The sequence below is a fragment of the Balaenoptera physalus genome, assembly GCF_965194825.1.
Source record: "Balaenoptera physalus genome assembly, chromosome: 7".
NCBI lineage: Eukaryota > Metazoa > Chordata > Mammalia > Artiodactyla > Balaenopteridae > Balaenoptera > Balaenoptera physalus.
Window position 1 is genome coordinate 85,399,442 of NC_138886.1, and position 16,602 is coordinate 85,416,043.

Genomic DNA, 16,602 nt, shown 5'->3' on the forward strand with positions numbered 1-16,602 from the left:
TAAGTAAATAGTATAAATTAACAAGATAAAAGCACGTGTAGCAACATTATTTTGAGACAAATAGAATTAAAGGCCAAAATCAGTAAAAGGGCAAAGAGTTACGTTTCATATTGTTAAAAGATATTTTCTGCCATAAACATAAAATAGTCAAGCACCTAAATTCATTTAACACCATACCTTCAAATATACATGCAAAACTTGATGGAAATAGAAGGAGAAATAGATGAATCCACAACATGGTGAGAGACTTTAACCTATCTCTTTAAGAAAACAACAGAAAAAGAAATATATAGAATTAAGATAATTAAATTAACATAGTTACAAAGAAGAACACTAACAAAATCAGAGATTACTCTTTCCTTTTCTATGTACCTAAAATATATATAAAATTTGATCATATTCATAGCCATAAATAAAATCACATTAAGTTGCAAAAAGTGTCAATAGAAATTATTAAGCTTATGTACATTATTCATTTTAATTAAAATTATAAAATGAGAATATAACATCCAAAATTTTTTAAAAACTTTAGAAAGTAACATAAATAATTATAAGGTTAAATAGCCAATCAAAATGGGAAGTGTGTGCTCTTTGGAAATGAATCACAATAAAATAATAGCCCATCAAAGCCTGTAGAATGTGACCTAAAAGTTGCACAAAGGAAAATTTGTATCAAGAAATCAACTAATTAGAATGCTTAAAAAATGAAAATAAATGAGCTAAGCATTTAGCTCAAGAATCCAGGAAAGTAAGAAGAAAAATAAAGTAGAAGTATGAAATCAGTAATGATACAGCAAAAATTAACAACAGAAGAAACAATTAATCCCAGCACAAATTTCATAGATGAAACTCAAAACTTATTGTCTGAAAAAAAAAAATAACATGAATAAAACATCAAAAGAGAGAAGGCAAATAAAAGGTTAAGAAAGAAGGAAACATAAACACAAAATTTAGAGATTAAAAATCTGAAAGAGAATAGTTTATACAATGTATAGAAATGTTTTAGAAATCTAGATGAAATTGATTTTATTTTGTAAAAGTATAAATCACCAACAATAGTTCATGAAGTAGAATTCCTCAGTAGACCAATAAACAAAAAATAAACTGAAAATAAATAAATAAATAAATAAACTGAAAAAATTTTCCTTACTTTTATAAAGCATGTACTAGAAACCTATATCAAGCATCATAATAGAAACAGAACTATTACTCCTAGTGTCAGCATACAAGAAGACTGGCCACCTATTATCATGTCTTTCTATTTAACATTGTACTGGCAATCCTAGCCAGGGCAATATGACATGAAAATTAATTATGAGGTATAAATATTATAAACATTAGAAAGGAAAAAGTGTAGCAGCAGTTTTCAAAAAGTGGTGTATGGATTCCTGGAGGATCCCCCAATAACTTTCAAGCATATCATGAGGTCAAAACTGTTTTCATAATAATCCCAAGGCACTATTTTTCTTTTTCACTGTGTTGACATTTGATGGTGGAGCAAAAGCAGTGGTGACTAAAACTGATAGTGATTTAGCACAAATCAAGGCACTTGCACCAAATTATACCAGTAGTCATATTCTTCACTGCCATGCACTTATACTAAAAATATTTGATGATGTCACATAAGAACGTCCTTAATGAAACAATAGAAATTTTATTTAAATTCTACCCTTGAGTACACATCTTTTTAACATTCTGTATGACAAAATAGGAAGAACACATAATATATTTTTTCTGCATTAAATGTTTTTCTCGAGGAAAAACACCTGTGTGGTTGTGTGGTTGTTTGAGTTGTGAACTGAACTAGCCATTTTCCATTGAACACTGTTTTTACATGAAAGAGTGAAAGGTAAACTATTTTTACTCAGACTTGGATATTTGGCAAACACTTTATTAGAAATAAACACAATTAAAGGAAAATAACAGGATTTGTTGCCAACAATAACATTTGATCTTGCATGCAAAAATTTTGGAAAACTTGTATCCTGCACTATGAGCCTAATATAATTCCAATAATTAGAGAAATTTATGATGAGACTGGTGGAGATACTAACAAACATTGTTTATTTAATATTATTAATTAATATGTGTTGATATTTGAATTATCTTCATAATTCAGTAAAAAATATTTTTCAAAACACCAATGGATGGTGTTACAAAATCATGCATGGATGGAAGTTCCATATAAATGGCAAGATGGAAGAATAACATAACAGATTATGAAATGTTTCTTGAAATGGTTTCAGATTCTACCTTACAATTAACCTTTAAAAATCTACCACTTATTAAGTGTTGTTGTGTATCAAAGAAGAATGTCCACAATTACCTGAAAAGACAATTAAATTATTCCTGCCTTATATATATCCACATATACATATATATAGGGTATCTCATGTATCATACTGGAATAGATTGAATGCAGAACCAGATATAAAAATCTAGCTGCCTTCTCACTATTTTTTTTTTTGGAAAATAGATTTACTTTCCATTAAAATGTATTATTTATGTTAACATGTAATAGGTTTATTATTTTTAGTTATTTATTCTACATTTAAAATATATCTGCTCTGACATATAATATGGTAAATATGGATATACATAACCCACTGGGATAACCTTGCCCCAAAAGAGGTCTGTTCTTTGCCTTCAGCTTCTAGGAGGTAATTTTTGTTTGCTTGGAGGTCTTGAGCTAAACAGGTAATAAGGAACTCATTTAAGATAGGGGCTGGCCACACCTTATAGTAGGAGCTGGCTATACCAGAAAGGCCAATAATGTGATTTATGGGTCACATGGTATCAGTCGACCTGGAGACTGAGATCAACCACAATCAGTCAACAATTACGTATGCATGATTGGTTGATCGATCAATCAACCAATCATGCATGCATAATGGAGCCAAAATAAATATCTGAGCACTGGGCTCAGGCAAGCTTCCCTAGTTGGCAATAATCTACATGTATTTTCACATATTTCCTGACTCCATGAGGAGAGAGCATGGGAGCTCTGCATATAATACTCCCCCTGATTCTGCTCTATGAAATTTTTCCCTGTGATAAACTGTAACTGTGAGTATAACAGCTTTCACTGAGTTCTGTGAGTCCTCCTAGTGAATTATTGAACCTCAAACTTGCATTGGTATCAGAAATCAGAGCAGTCTTAGAAACTGTGCCCCCTAACTCTTCACACCCACATAGATAAAATCTCAGTAATTTTTAAGAGTACAAATCTTCCTTAGACCAAAAAGTTTGAGAATCATTAATATGTTTTTTATATGTCTATAAAATCAAAGAGAGTCTCCTGCCAATAACTAGAGCCCATAAGAGTTCAACAAGATGTTTAGATACAAGAACAATGTACAAAACCCAAGTTTCCTATAATCAGCAATAATGAATTAGGCAATGTAATCATCATTATCATCATCATCCAACAGAAACTATGAAGTACCTAGAAATAAATCTAAAAAGAAATAAACAAAACCTGAATAAAAAAGAAGATATAAAATTTACAGTAAGACCTATTTATGGATCAATATAATATTTATCTAATTGGAAAGACTCACTATTATAAAGCTACCACTTGTCTCCATATTGATCTATAAATTACATCCAATCCCAATCAAAGTTTCAACAAAGGCTTTTTAAAGAAATTTCAGAAGTTAATTCTAAAATTCTTCTGGAAGCAAAAAGTACAGTATCACGTAAAGTAAAACATTTTGAACTAGAAGGAAGTGAAGAAATGGTCCTACTAGGTGTCATATTACATTGCAAGTTTTTGTGAATAAAAAAATAGAATACTATTTCAGGCGTTTTTTAGCTTTTTGGATCTAACATTCTATAAATTCTGAAAATTAAAGCTATAAACTGTTCTCTTCCATTTTTTTCTTCCTATCATGCCAGCAGAACTCTAGGAACATATTCTTTATTGAGGAAGTGTTTACAAATTGGCTTCCATAATTCTTCCCATCTCTGAGTGCATGCTCCTTTGCAATTGGACTTTGCCTTTCTTCTCATCAAGAGGTGGAGTCTATCTCTCTACCCTTGAAGTTGGGCCTGGTCATGTGACTTGCTTTGTACAATGGGACATTGGCAAATGTGTTGCAAGTGGCAGCTTGAAAAGTGCTTGCACATTGGTGCTTTCCTTCTCTTGGTGCTTTTAGAGTCCAGCTGTCATAATAAGAAACCTGGGCTAGCCTGCTAGATGTAAGGAACACATGTCTCAGCTGCCCTTGTCACACCAGCCAACTGCCAGTCATGTGAATGAGGCCATCAAGAACACACCCTCTCCCTACCTGACCCCCAGCTAACCATAGCCAAGTGAGTCCAGAAAAGGTCAGCAGAGAATTGCCCAGTTGAGTACAGTCCAAACTGCCTACCAACAAAATCGTGACAAATAAATGATAACAGCTTTAAGTCACTAAGTTTTGGGGTGCTCTATTATGAACAGAAACCAAGTAATAAAATAACCAATTTCCTGCCAGCATCCTAAATATCAGCAGTCCTTTTTTTAAAAATATACTATTTGTTTCAATAGACTGAATTTTGTGAAAAGAAAAAACAGTCGGGTGACAGCGAACAAGGACCCCATTTGACAATTTAAATGACATATGAGTCAGTTGTCTATTTCTAGAGCTTACTAATGGTTATTTTAAAAAATAATATGCAAGTTTGTGATAAATTTACTTGCAGATAATTTGTTCTGCCAGAATATAATCATACATTTTTATTTAGGCACATGTCAAGAATTAGGGCATACTTCAGCTCCTAAAAGTGGTATAATAATTTTTGGCTTAACTCTTCTATCAGAACTTTCCTAGAAGAAGACAACCGTACAATGAACTGAAAATTATGGGATTTAATTCTTCCACTTGTAAAACATATTTTAAAAACCCAGAATGATTAGCCATACATATGAAAGTTTATATTTCCCCACACGTATCTGTGAGGCATGAACACATTTTGAGAAAAGAAAGATAAACAAAACGCTTAGTGAACAGATATAGAGAAAGAAGATGGTGTGGTCCTTCTTTAACAGAGGAAGAACGAACGGTCTTCTTACAAGACCACAAAGCACAAGGGAAAAAGTTCAGAAAACAGGTTTCTAGCATGGCCTGCACTTCTTGTGGACAGGAAGTTTCACTTTTTGGTTCGCTGCTGTATCCCTCGTGCCTAGAGTGTCACTCGGCCCATTGTAAGTGCTCAGAAAACATTGACTGAATGAATGGATGAATGAATAAATGAATGAGTTGATGAATAAAAGATCTCTTGAGACCTTTCTTGCTCTAACAAGAAGCAATGTTTTTATGATTTATTTTTATTTGTCATGTGCTTTTTCAGAGTAATTTTACAGTTTGAATTATTTTAGGCTTCAAAAAAGATCACTTCTTCATGAGAATTTGAGGTAGACTGAGCAGAAGGGAAGGGCAGGCACAGTCCTCTGAAGTGTAAGTAAAGGTGGCAGTTATCACAGGTGTGAAACTACGCTTTCTTATTTCTTCTTTGTGGTTCTGAATACTACTAGTTAAACAACATTTAAATTTGAAAGTAGGGTAATATATACTCATTGATAAAATTTGGGAAACATATAAATATATAAGGAAGAAAATAATAATTACCTGCCATGCCACCATATACCTTTTGAGAATCAATATGATACAAAAGCTATGACCTCAATCTCTGGACACAAACAGACCTAGATTGTATATTCACCAACTTACACACTGAATAACACTGGTCAATTTACTTAAACATCAGCTTCTTCATCTGTCAAATGGAAATAATAATAAAACTATATGAAGTTTCTGTAACGATCAAATATTATATGCTCAGTACTGTGTGGCACATAATAATAATCACTCAATAATATTAACTATCATTATTTTTTATTATTACTATTATATTACTTCCATGGCATGTTTTTGGTATTTTTTATTTCCCTACAGTTAGTTGTGATTATAATTATGATTACTACTACTGTTACAATGAAGAATATTTTGGTCACATATTTTCTTAGAACTCCAGTGAATTCATTTTTCTTTTTAAGCAATAGTATTGGTTTCTTAAGCATTTTCAAATTTAGTTGTCCAGGTCCAGAAACTTTATGATTTCATGCTCCTGCTCCTCCTAAGATGCCTCTGACCTTCTCTTTTCCCTTCTGGGATTCCTTTCCTGGGCACTCCTTCCTCTGCCCACTGCCCTCTTCTCTCTGCACTCTCTTTGGGTACCTCACTCTTGGAAGTCTTCACCATGACCACTCTCCAAGTCTGACTCCTGCCTCAAGCTTCAGCCCTGTAGTTGGTTTTCTGCATTGCACTGCCAACTGGATATTCCTTATATCCTCAAACACAACTAGTCCCTCAATCTTTCTTCCTTGAGGATGGAACATGACATCATCCACCAGTTTTCTGAGCCAGAAACCCAGCAGTCCAGCGGTCGTATTAGCCTCCGCCCTCCCTGAACCCTCCATGTTTGACCAGTCATAGTGTCTTGAATCTGCCTTCTCCCTCCTCCCGCTGCCACTATTCTAGCTCAGTGCCTGACTTTCTTTTTTTATGGGACCTGGCAGTAACTGTCGTCCCAGTCTCTGGTCTTCATGCCTTAAAACCATCACGTACTCTGTTCAAGAAGGTAAACCTCTGGAGTCTTCAGCTGGGAATTCTCAGAGGTTTCCTGTCATGGGCGCTGAGCAGGGTAAAGTCAATGCCTGAACGACATTCAAGGCTTCTGTGACCTGGTATTAACCCTTCTTTCAAGCCCCAACCTTGTTACTTCCTGCTTTATATTTTGGTGGTGACACGATCACACACTACACACACACACACACACACCACACACACACACACACACACACGCTATGCTGTTCAATCCCTCCATGTCTTAGGACGTGTGGTTCCCTCTGATGGAAATGTCTTCCCCACTGTTCTTGCTAATGTCCGTTCCTGTCCTCATACTTAGCTTCAGTGTCGCCTTCTCCAAGTTTCCTTACACCCAGAGTCGGGCTAAGTGATCCGATCATCCCCCTCTATGCTCTCTATTTGAGGTTGAAAGAACACGTGTCTGCCTCCCCATCCTGATGGCCAGCTTGTCCAGGAATGAGGTTGCATCATGTACACACTGGTAGCCCCTCAACAGATGCCTATGGAACCAAGCAAACTCTTTTTGTTTCCACTCCCCTCCCCTCACTTGTTCAGGATTACAGACATAGGTCTTAGTCACCCTAAGAGCTTACTTCGATGTTCACTACAGAAGGATGCTCCAAATAGGTGTAACTACATGATAGGTAAGAGCGGACAGGGGTTAAAATTAAGGTTAATTGACTGCCGTTTTCATAACAGAGGTGTCTATGAGAAAGGCCTCAAATCTCACTGAAATGTTCCTTATTATGGTACTTAGTAACGTCTGATCAGTGATCAAAATATACAATAGGATTTGGTTGTGAGATATGACTCCATTCTGCCATCCAAGAACCCACAAATATACTATATTTAAATATAGAAATAAACTTAGAAAAATTCATATTAATAACCAGAGAATATAATGGTGTCCATAAAGTCTGGAAATAGATAATATGACTTTATTTTTTGTTACAGATTGAAGATGTCCTTGGTGACGTGTGTTTTCACCTGTTTGCAGACTCACCCTGTTTGCTTAAGGGGAACTCGGTAAAGCTACATACAGTATATATCACCACCATTGAGAGAAACTGTCTTTGATCCACATTGTAAAATTGGACTCGCAGCACTACAAAATCACCAAAATATAATTTTGACAAATGCCATGTCAAAAAATGTAGACATTTGATTTTCTTATGGAGCCCAAGCTCCTGAAATAAGGTAAGGAAACCCTTCCAGTACCTCAGCAGCCTTTCTTGCTTCCACTGCATGCATATTACACAGGGTTTGGAGGTAGCCCTCCAAAATATTAGCTGAAAGCTTCCTCGCAAAGCAGATCTTTCCCACATCCTTCCCTGCAGTTCCTCTTTAAGAGGTGTCAGCATGGCTGAAAGAATGAAGTGGCTGCACATTGTTTGGCAGTGCTATTATGTGCTTAACATTTCCATAACAAAAGTGCCACTCGACTTCTCCCCGATTAATGCAGCTCGAGGGCTCTTGTCGTCCTTTAATAAAACATTGTTGAAATCATTTATTTAGAGCCCCTGGTTACTAGTGGGAGAATGACCATCTTTGTGCCAAAATATAGTGTATACAGTCCACTATTTTGTAGTAGATCATTCTGTTATTTAAGAAATTGATTAAATGGATGCCTTAGAAGGTATTTATGCTAATAGCACATTACTTATGTCATTCAAATAGTCAGGGGTGAAACTTTTCAACTGTCCAGCAGAAGCAATCCCTCCAATAGAATACAGTAACCTCCACCTTTACTTAACTCACAAGGCTGCAAGACCCACTGGAAACCCAAGCCTCCGGGAACTGCTGTTGGGTCATGGGCATTGTAACACGATGCTTCACGTTGTAACACGATGCTTCCCAACAACCTTGTTTTGGGGAGCTGGGAGAAACCGGGTCAGGTGACGATGTTTCAGAAGGTCCTAGGTGTAAGAGGTCAAAACCCAAATAATGTGTGCTTTTCTTTTTATGGGCTCAAAAAGGGACACATGAGGTTATGTTTGAGAACTTCCACGGTTGAAACCAGTGAGCTAATCATACAAGGTAAAGTTGAAAGTAGAAAGGTTTTCAGTGCAGAGTTTGAGGTCTCTGAAAGTTCTCTTGTCACTTTCCCCCTCTTTTTATTCTATACAACACAGCATTGCTGGGATGGAGTCTGGGTGCATACGTTGGGAGTGGTGAGAAAGAGACCCCTCCCCCCAGTCCATGCGGTTTCTCTTGACTCTTCAACCAAGAGAGACTGCTGGTTCTAAGTCGTCTTCACCCATGTGGACCCCAGTGGGAGAGTTGCAGTGCACCCCAGATGTGTCAGAGCGTGGTGTCCACTTAAGTTTGTGGTAGTTGGCACCAGGAGCTGTTCCTTACTTATGGACATTGGTCAGGGCCCTGCCCATGCTAAAGGATGTCCTACCACATAGTGCAAGAATTTAGTTCCCTCCAACCATTTTTTCACTTGACATACGCATATTGCCCGTGTACATTGCTAGATATTGTTGAAAATAAACAGAGACCTTATGTTATGTCCATTGTGGTCATGCACAAAAGCGTTGCCGTGTGCTTGGGTGAGCAGTGAAGCCTGAACCTCCTTCCATTTACTGTATGGTCACTGTCAGCTCAATGAACTGCCCCCTTGTTCTCCACCATTGTCCCACACTCCCTTAAACATTTGTCACTGAAGTGCCTCCAAAGACAAATAAACTGTCACTGAGAATGCAAACCTGCTAACGGGGAAATGGGAGCAGCCGGGAGGACCCAGATTTTCTATGAAATCCAAAAGGAGTTGCTCTCACTCTGGAAGACTTCTGTTAGAAGTCTGGCGCTTTTTAAGATCTCCGGGAAAAGCCAGGGATGCCTTTGCCTTCAGTAATGGTACTTCCAGGCATTCTCCATGAGACATTTGGCCGTCTCAAATGTCCAAAATTCCAAAGGCTCCCCAGACAGCATGAGATATTACAGATGTCAACAACTGTAAAAATCCTTTCGGTCTAGGAACAGATGGCAACCTACAATCCTGTAACCTAACATCTCAGCAACCTGTTCTGGAATCTACTAGGTCTGCAGAGGGATGAGGGGCCCCTGGGCTCCAGCGTAGAACTGTTTAAATTAAAATGGACCACCGATCAATGTTCACTTTCTCCAAGGAAGAAAGCATAAAGCCTCATGTCCTCACTCCCCAAGAGCGAGCTGTGTTGATTTACTCCAGGCAGATGCTTTTGACAGGACCCTGTAAAATCAAGTCGTGAGTTTATTGTAGCAGTTAATTATCAAGCCTTTTCTAGTGCTAATGCCTTTTACTTCTTACTGGGGAAAACTGGGCCTTTTACTGGGACAAAGACTTAACTTTTAGTCAAGAATGTGTTAAAATAACATGAGGAGGAGATGATTTAAATATATTTAAGGACAAACGCAGAAGCATTTGCTAACTCGTCGTTTTGTAAAGAAAGCTGATTTCATTCACAAGTCTCTTGGAATACTCTTTGTTCACTTCCCAAAGAAACAACGCTTTCAGCTTTATTTTAACAATATGTTTACTCAACCATTCAGGTGACGGGGTTCTAGCCACACACCACTCTCCTGGGCTGGTCTGACACCACAACTACCTCAGACTTTCTGATGCTATGCATATATGAATCTTGGTTTTAGATGCAATAAGAATTGCCTCGAAGCCCTCCATAAAAGCTAGGAAAAGAGTGGATTAGAGGCAAAAGAACCTCGAAAGTAGGGGGTGGGAGTGGGTGGGAGGAAGTTGGAAGGGGGCATAGCTTTGTTAATTACTTCAGGCAGCAGAGAAATCTGGTTATGTTTTCTCAGCACATGTTAATATCATATAAAGAGACACGAGATCTTGCTAATCTGTCGACCCCTCAGACAAAGTTTATTTGTGGTGACTTTTAAACTCCTGACTTGCCTTCCAATCACCGAGTTTAAAATGAAAAGCTTTAAATAAACACCAGGAATAGAAGATAAATAAACTTTTTTTCCCCCTTGCAAGTGGCTAGCTTGGCGAGGTTCAGACTCAAATCCCCAGAGGACAGAGCGCTCTCTTTTGTGTTAATGTTTAAAAGATTTTCCAATGCCGGAGTTTATTCCTACTGCAAACATTTCTATTTACAAGGTCAAGTGTATCAGCACTCGACACAGCTTAAGAGTGTAATTATTTATCTAAGGGCGTTTGAGTGTAGATCAGTAGCTCTGGCAGGAGCCCAGCCTTCAGCCCACTGCTAAACAACTCCTCACAACAATATTACAAGTTCTGGTAATTGTTCCTCTCCCCAGTATGTTTACTTTTGCCCGCCCGAATGTTTTGTAACAAAATTTTGTACTTTTTTACCCAAAGTGCGAAAATGACTTTGAAGTTGAGTCTCCCAGGTTTCCTAAGACCTATTGATAACAGATGTTATTGACATGTTTGATTGTATGAGAATGTCTAGTAGCCGGAAAGGACGCTCCTGAGGGTGGGGGGCAAGGGGAGGGTCCCAGTGGAAAGGGGGAGGGGAAAGAAATGTCTGGGTTAGCCCCAAATTATGTGAAGCCTCTCCACAAACGTAAATACCAATGGAGACCAGTCAAATTATATCTTGTAGCTGCCTCATTTACAGATGTCTAATTGTTCATTAAATTGAAGGCAGAAATAATAGCCCTCATTTCTCGTCTTGTACTGTATTTTAATTTCAGTTGATGGTTGATAGATTCCCAGTGGCCCCTCCACCCCCCTCCTCACCCATTATTGGGTTAACCACAATGTAACTCCGGCAAGTAACTACACCATATTCATCATTTAAAACTCTTTACTGATGTACACATTTTAATAAAATCAAATAACCAAAAAAAAAAAAATACACAAAGCCACCTTTACTTAAAACATAGGACTTTTTTTTTAAAACGATGTCTATAAAAATACAATGTTTAAGGCAGTTTGGAAATGCATTTATACATTTCTACAATGTCCATAAATTCTCTTGAAAATAAGAATGTTAACTTCAAATCTATAAAATACACTGTACATTTCAAAATTGTTCTAGATAGAGCACACTTCACAACGGACTGTGGTTTTGGATCCCTGGTGACAAACGGATTCTTTACATTTCAGGGAGGAAAGGTGTACCATGGATGCGGATTTAAGTTTTTTAATTTCTTTTAAAAAATAAATTATTTCCGAAGCATACAATTTATAAAAATTCTATATACAAAATACAACAACTGGTAACAAACCCCAGTTTTAATACATTTTATATACGAAGTACCAGGGGTGAGCGCCCTGATAAAAGCAGAGGCAATATATATTCTCCGCATATTTGTACGTACAATTTCTTGATGTAAAGAAAATGACAAAACAAACATCATAAAGAGGCTTTCATAGATGGCAGTGCAGAGCTCTTTTAAATAAAAAGTTGCATTGTTCAACACCACTAGCAACTGTTTAGATCAGAATTTTTGGATCCTTAATCCTAAGAAATGTGCTAAGAGATCAGAGTGGTGACAATGAAATTAAAGTCAAGGGCTAAAAATCACCCAAAACTAATTAAGGAAAATTAACCCCTCTCATGCCTGCCCGCCCGCCCCCCACCCCACCCCCCAAAAAAAACTGAGGATTCTGGGCGCGGATACCAAGACTAAACGAATGAATCGGTTACGACTGCAATGTCTTCACTGGCCACAATAAAAGTCGATTACCGGCACTTTTTCCCCCCTTCGCAGGAGAAACGCTAATAAACAGCCCCTTTGCAAATATAAATCCTCCTTCAAAACCCCTGCTCCAAACCCAGTCCCTTGAAACTCTTAAGACCCCACTGGTCAGCATCCTCTCTTCGGAGTCCAGGACTACGGTTCTGTCCCCCCAGGCCCGTTTCATGTCGGGGGTCCGGAGTTAGGCTGGTTTCTGCGGGGAGTGTGTGGAACCCGGAATGGGGGCAGGGGAGGATGTCCAAAAAGTCCTGCTCGGGAGAGAGGCGAGGGTCGTGCCAAGAGTCAAGGCGGGGAGACCGGCTAGGCAGAAACCACCTAGAAAACGTTTTGAAAAATACCGCCGACCACCCGTCTGTTCCCGAGTCACAGGTGCCCCGGCGCCGACCCTCCCGTGGCCGACGGCGGGGGGGCGCGAGGATTAAAAGAGCAGCGGGAGCAGCAGCAGCAGCAAGATGGAGGCGAGCGGGGTCCACGCGCCTCGGGGCGCCGAGCGGCAGCCGCTGCTGCTGCTCCTGCGCCCGGACCCGTACGGCAGGTCCCCGCGGCCGCCCGCCGCACCAGCGCCGCCGCCCGGGCGCGGAGGGTGCGGGACGCCGTCGTCGTCGTCCAGCGGCTGCTCGCCGCCCGCGCCCCCGGCGCGCTGCTCGTCGTCGTACTCCTCATCGTAGTAGTCGTCCAGGCCCCCGTCCGAGCCGCTGCTGCCCGGGCCGTTGCCCAGCTCGGCGCCGAAGCACAGGCGGGCCATGTTCTCTTTGACCGACTCGCAGATGGGCCGCTCCAGGCCGTCGCACACACAGTCGTTGAGCAGCGCCGCCTTGGGCACGGCCAGCATGTCCTCGATGACCGTGCGGCACTCGTCGGTGCAGCGCAGCCCGTTGAAGAGCTTCCCGCAGTAGGTCAGGTAGCGGCTGAGCGCCAGGTTGCAGCGGCTGTCGCGGTCGCAGCGCCGCCGGGCCTCGGTGCAGCCCATGACCCCGCCCGCGCCCGGGCCGCCCGCGCCACCGCCGCTCGTCCGGGGCAGGCACGGCTCAATGGCGCGCTTGGTGGACTTGCAGTTCTCGTCTTGCGCGCAGTCACAGTCCTCCAAGGCGGGCCCGCGGCGCGTGTGGTTGAGCTGAATAAGGGCCGAGATGCAGTGGCTCGGGCAGCGCCAGCGCGACGAGAAGGACGCGGCGGAGGCCGGGAAGGCGGCGGCGGCGGCGGCGGCCCCCGGCGCGTCGCCCCCGCTGCGCTGCGCCAACACCGGCGCGCACGCCTCCGCGTACTGGTTGTAGGCGTAGCTGCACTCCGGCTCCCCCTGGCACTGCAGCAGCGCCTGCCAGCAGATGAGGCGGCGGCCGTGCGCCAGCCCGGAGCCCCGCGGCGCCGAGCCCAGCAGCTGCAGCAGCGCCATCAAGCACAGCCAGGCGCCCGGCACGGTCCCCCCGCGGGCCCCGCCGCCGCCGCCCAGCAGCCCTGCCACCATCGCGGGCAGCGGCGGCCGCCGGGGGAGGAGCGGAAAGGACACGAGGCGCGGGGAGCGGCGGACGCGGAGCCGGCGGAAAAGTTTGCCCCAGTCCTGCTAACTTCTTGCATGAGTGTTTTCATAAATCCATGCGCGCCGCTGGCTGGTGCCCCGCTGCTTGCAGAAGGTCGGCTCTCGCTGGGACTGCAGGGGCTTCCTAGAAGTGCAAGGCCGCGGAGAACCCCTCCGGTCGGCCCCCGGCAGTGGCGGGAGGCGCTCACTGCCGCCCCGGGGGGCTGCGGGCCGCGGGGTCGCGGCGGGGCTGCGGGACCGCGCGGCGCCGTGGGTGCATTTTGCTCCGCGCCTGCAGATCCGTTGTGCGGCCGCGGCGGCTCCTTCCTCCCAGGCTCAGCGCCGCGCCGCCGCCGCCGCCGCGGGCTCTCGCATCGCGCCGCTTCCTGGCTCGCGTCCCGGCGCTGCCCGCCTTCCCGCGGCCCGGCCGCCCGCGTCCCCTCCCCCTCCGCCCGCGGCGACCCCGGCCTCGGCCGAGCTCCGGGGAGCTCTTTTCGGGCGGCGCGGGGAGAACGGGAAACTCGGCGCGGCCGGAGAGCGGCTCCCGGGCTTCCCTCGGCGGCGGCTTCTCGGGTGACAAGGAGCCCGGGGAGCGGATCCGCTGAGCCTGGCTGCAGACTCGCTCGCAGCGAGGCTTTAAATACAAAAGTGGGCCGGGAGCCCCCGCGTGGTGCCGCGGTGCCCCCTCATTATGCATGCATGGAAAAGCAAACAAACAAAAACATTAGCAACGCTCCTCCGGCTCGCCGAGCCCTGGCCCCGCGCGCTCCGAGCCTGCCTGCTTTCTCCTTTCTCCACTCTCTTTCGCCCTTTGCTCGGCCCCCTTTCCCGGCTTTTCGAGATGCTATTGGTCCCGCCTGTTGTTGTTGAAACTTTTTTTTTTTTTTACGAGCCGCTGGAGTGGGGTTGCGGAGTGGGGGAGGGCGGGGAGGGTGGTGGGCAGCTCACATTCAGGCATTCAGGGCTTGAAAGGAACGGCTTAAGGAGCCTGACAGAGGCCCGGGAGCTCCTCCTACTCTTAAGGAGGCTCAGATATGGAGCCCTTGCTGGCGCACAGAACCAGAGGGCAGAGCTCAGGGGCAGCTGTTTGCAACCGACTCGTCCACGGTCCTTTTTGTTTGGTTCTTCTTCTTCTTCTTTTTTTTGGTACTTTTATTTAATTGTCCCTGGCCCCCATGTGTACTTTCTACTGGATTCAGAATTCAGTTTGTTTTTCGAGTGCCCCATATTTGCCTGATCATCAGAGGGGGAGGAGAGAAATCAGAGAATTTGATGCGGGACGTTTAAACTTTAAAAAAAAAAAAATCCAAACGCACACAAGAAAGAGGCACACGCTTTAGTTAGGGAGATACTGATGAGATATTTACAAATCCTTCCTCTACCACCCCTTCACCCCCCAGCACCCTGGTGCCAATGGCAAGTATGGCCCTGGAGTCAGACATCATTGCCAATTGCAAGCCAGAAATCCAATAAGCCAAATTAATTTTTTTTTTAAGAATATAAGTTTCTAACACGGACGGCGATGAAAAAACAGTAATAGTATTAAAAATCTTTAGGGTTGTTGAGCAGTACCATCTGGCCGCAGTCACAACACAGAGGAAGGGGATAAATTGGCACCCTCCAAGGTTTCTATTAAAGCGCATGTTTCAATCTCTCGGTTTAAGGGAAACCGCCCAGGTACAAGCAGCCTCTGCGATCCAGGCGTGGGAGTTTGCGAACTACCTTAACTGCGGCGCAACGCAGCCTTCAACCACCAGAGGCACCCGGCGTCTGCGGCCTGTCAAAAACTGGCGCTTTTTTCCTCCCCTTTCCGTGGAGAGACTATCAACTCCATCTGTCACAAAAATTAAGGCTAAATCTCCTCTCCAGAAGCCGAGGGAGCCGGGGCTCCAGTGCGCACGGAGTTCGGCTGTCTGCCTCTCCCCGGGGGCCCGGTGAGATGGAAATGGCAAAAGTTAGAATAGAGACACAGCGTCTGCAGACTTCGGCTGCAGAAAAGCCTCCTGTTCCTGCGGAGCCTGCTGCATTCCTCAGAGGCTCAGGGTCTGCCTTAGGAAGTTGCACCTCTGCAATCCTCAAAACAAAACTAAACCAAACAAACCTCAAAAGAGCCAGGTTGAAGTGAGACAGACCCTGTTGCTCTGACTTAAATAATGGAAAACACATAAACAACAATCACAATCTATATTAAAAAATATATATATAGAGAGAGAGAGAGAGAGAGAAAGGCTGCAATTGTATGGCTCATTAGAACAACCATTTCCCAGGTTCTGTGTTTGTTTTTGTTTTGTTTTTGTTTGTTTTTGTCTTTTTTTTTTGGTTTTTTTGTTTGGTTTGGTTTGGTTATTTGGAATTGTAATCTCCATCCTGCCAGGAGGGCTCGAACCAGTCACAATACTTTTCTGGGACTTGGACCCTTCACCTGTAAGGTTCAAGGCCAGACCGGACACTTGAGAAAGTCCTTTCATTTTTAATACTCCGTGATTTTAGGCTCATAAAAACAACATCAACAGTCAGCTGCATGTTAAGCCAATGTTTGTTGAGTCCCTTTAAAATAGTGGGTCTCAAACCTTAGTAAGTGTGAGACTCGCCTGGTGGCCTTGTTCAAACCCAGATTGCTGGGCCCTCTCCTGGAGTTCCTTATGCAGTAGGACTGGGGTGAGGGTGAGGGGCAAGGATCTGCATTTCTAACAAGTTCTCAGGGAATGCTGCTGCTGCCTGTTGGGAACCAACTTTTGAGAACACCTATTCTAGAGGTCCACATGTTTTGTTGTT

General features: G+C 43.1%; 1 protein-coding gene across 1 annotated transcript; it reads right to left on the bottom strand.

Moving 5' to 3' along the window:
- Positions 1 to 11,395: 11,395 nt before the first annotated feature.
- On the bottom strand, positions 11,396 to 13,921 carry GAS1 (growth arrest specific 1). Its single transcript, XM_082469839.1, has one exon. It carries the CDS (start codon positions 13,774 to 13,776, stop codon positions 12,730 to 12,732), a length of 1,047 nt encoding a protein of 348 aa, XP_082325965.1. The 5' UTR covers positions 13,777 to 13,921; the 3' UTR covers positions 11,396 to 12,729.
- Positions 13,922 to 16,602: the final 2,681 nt, after the last annotated feature.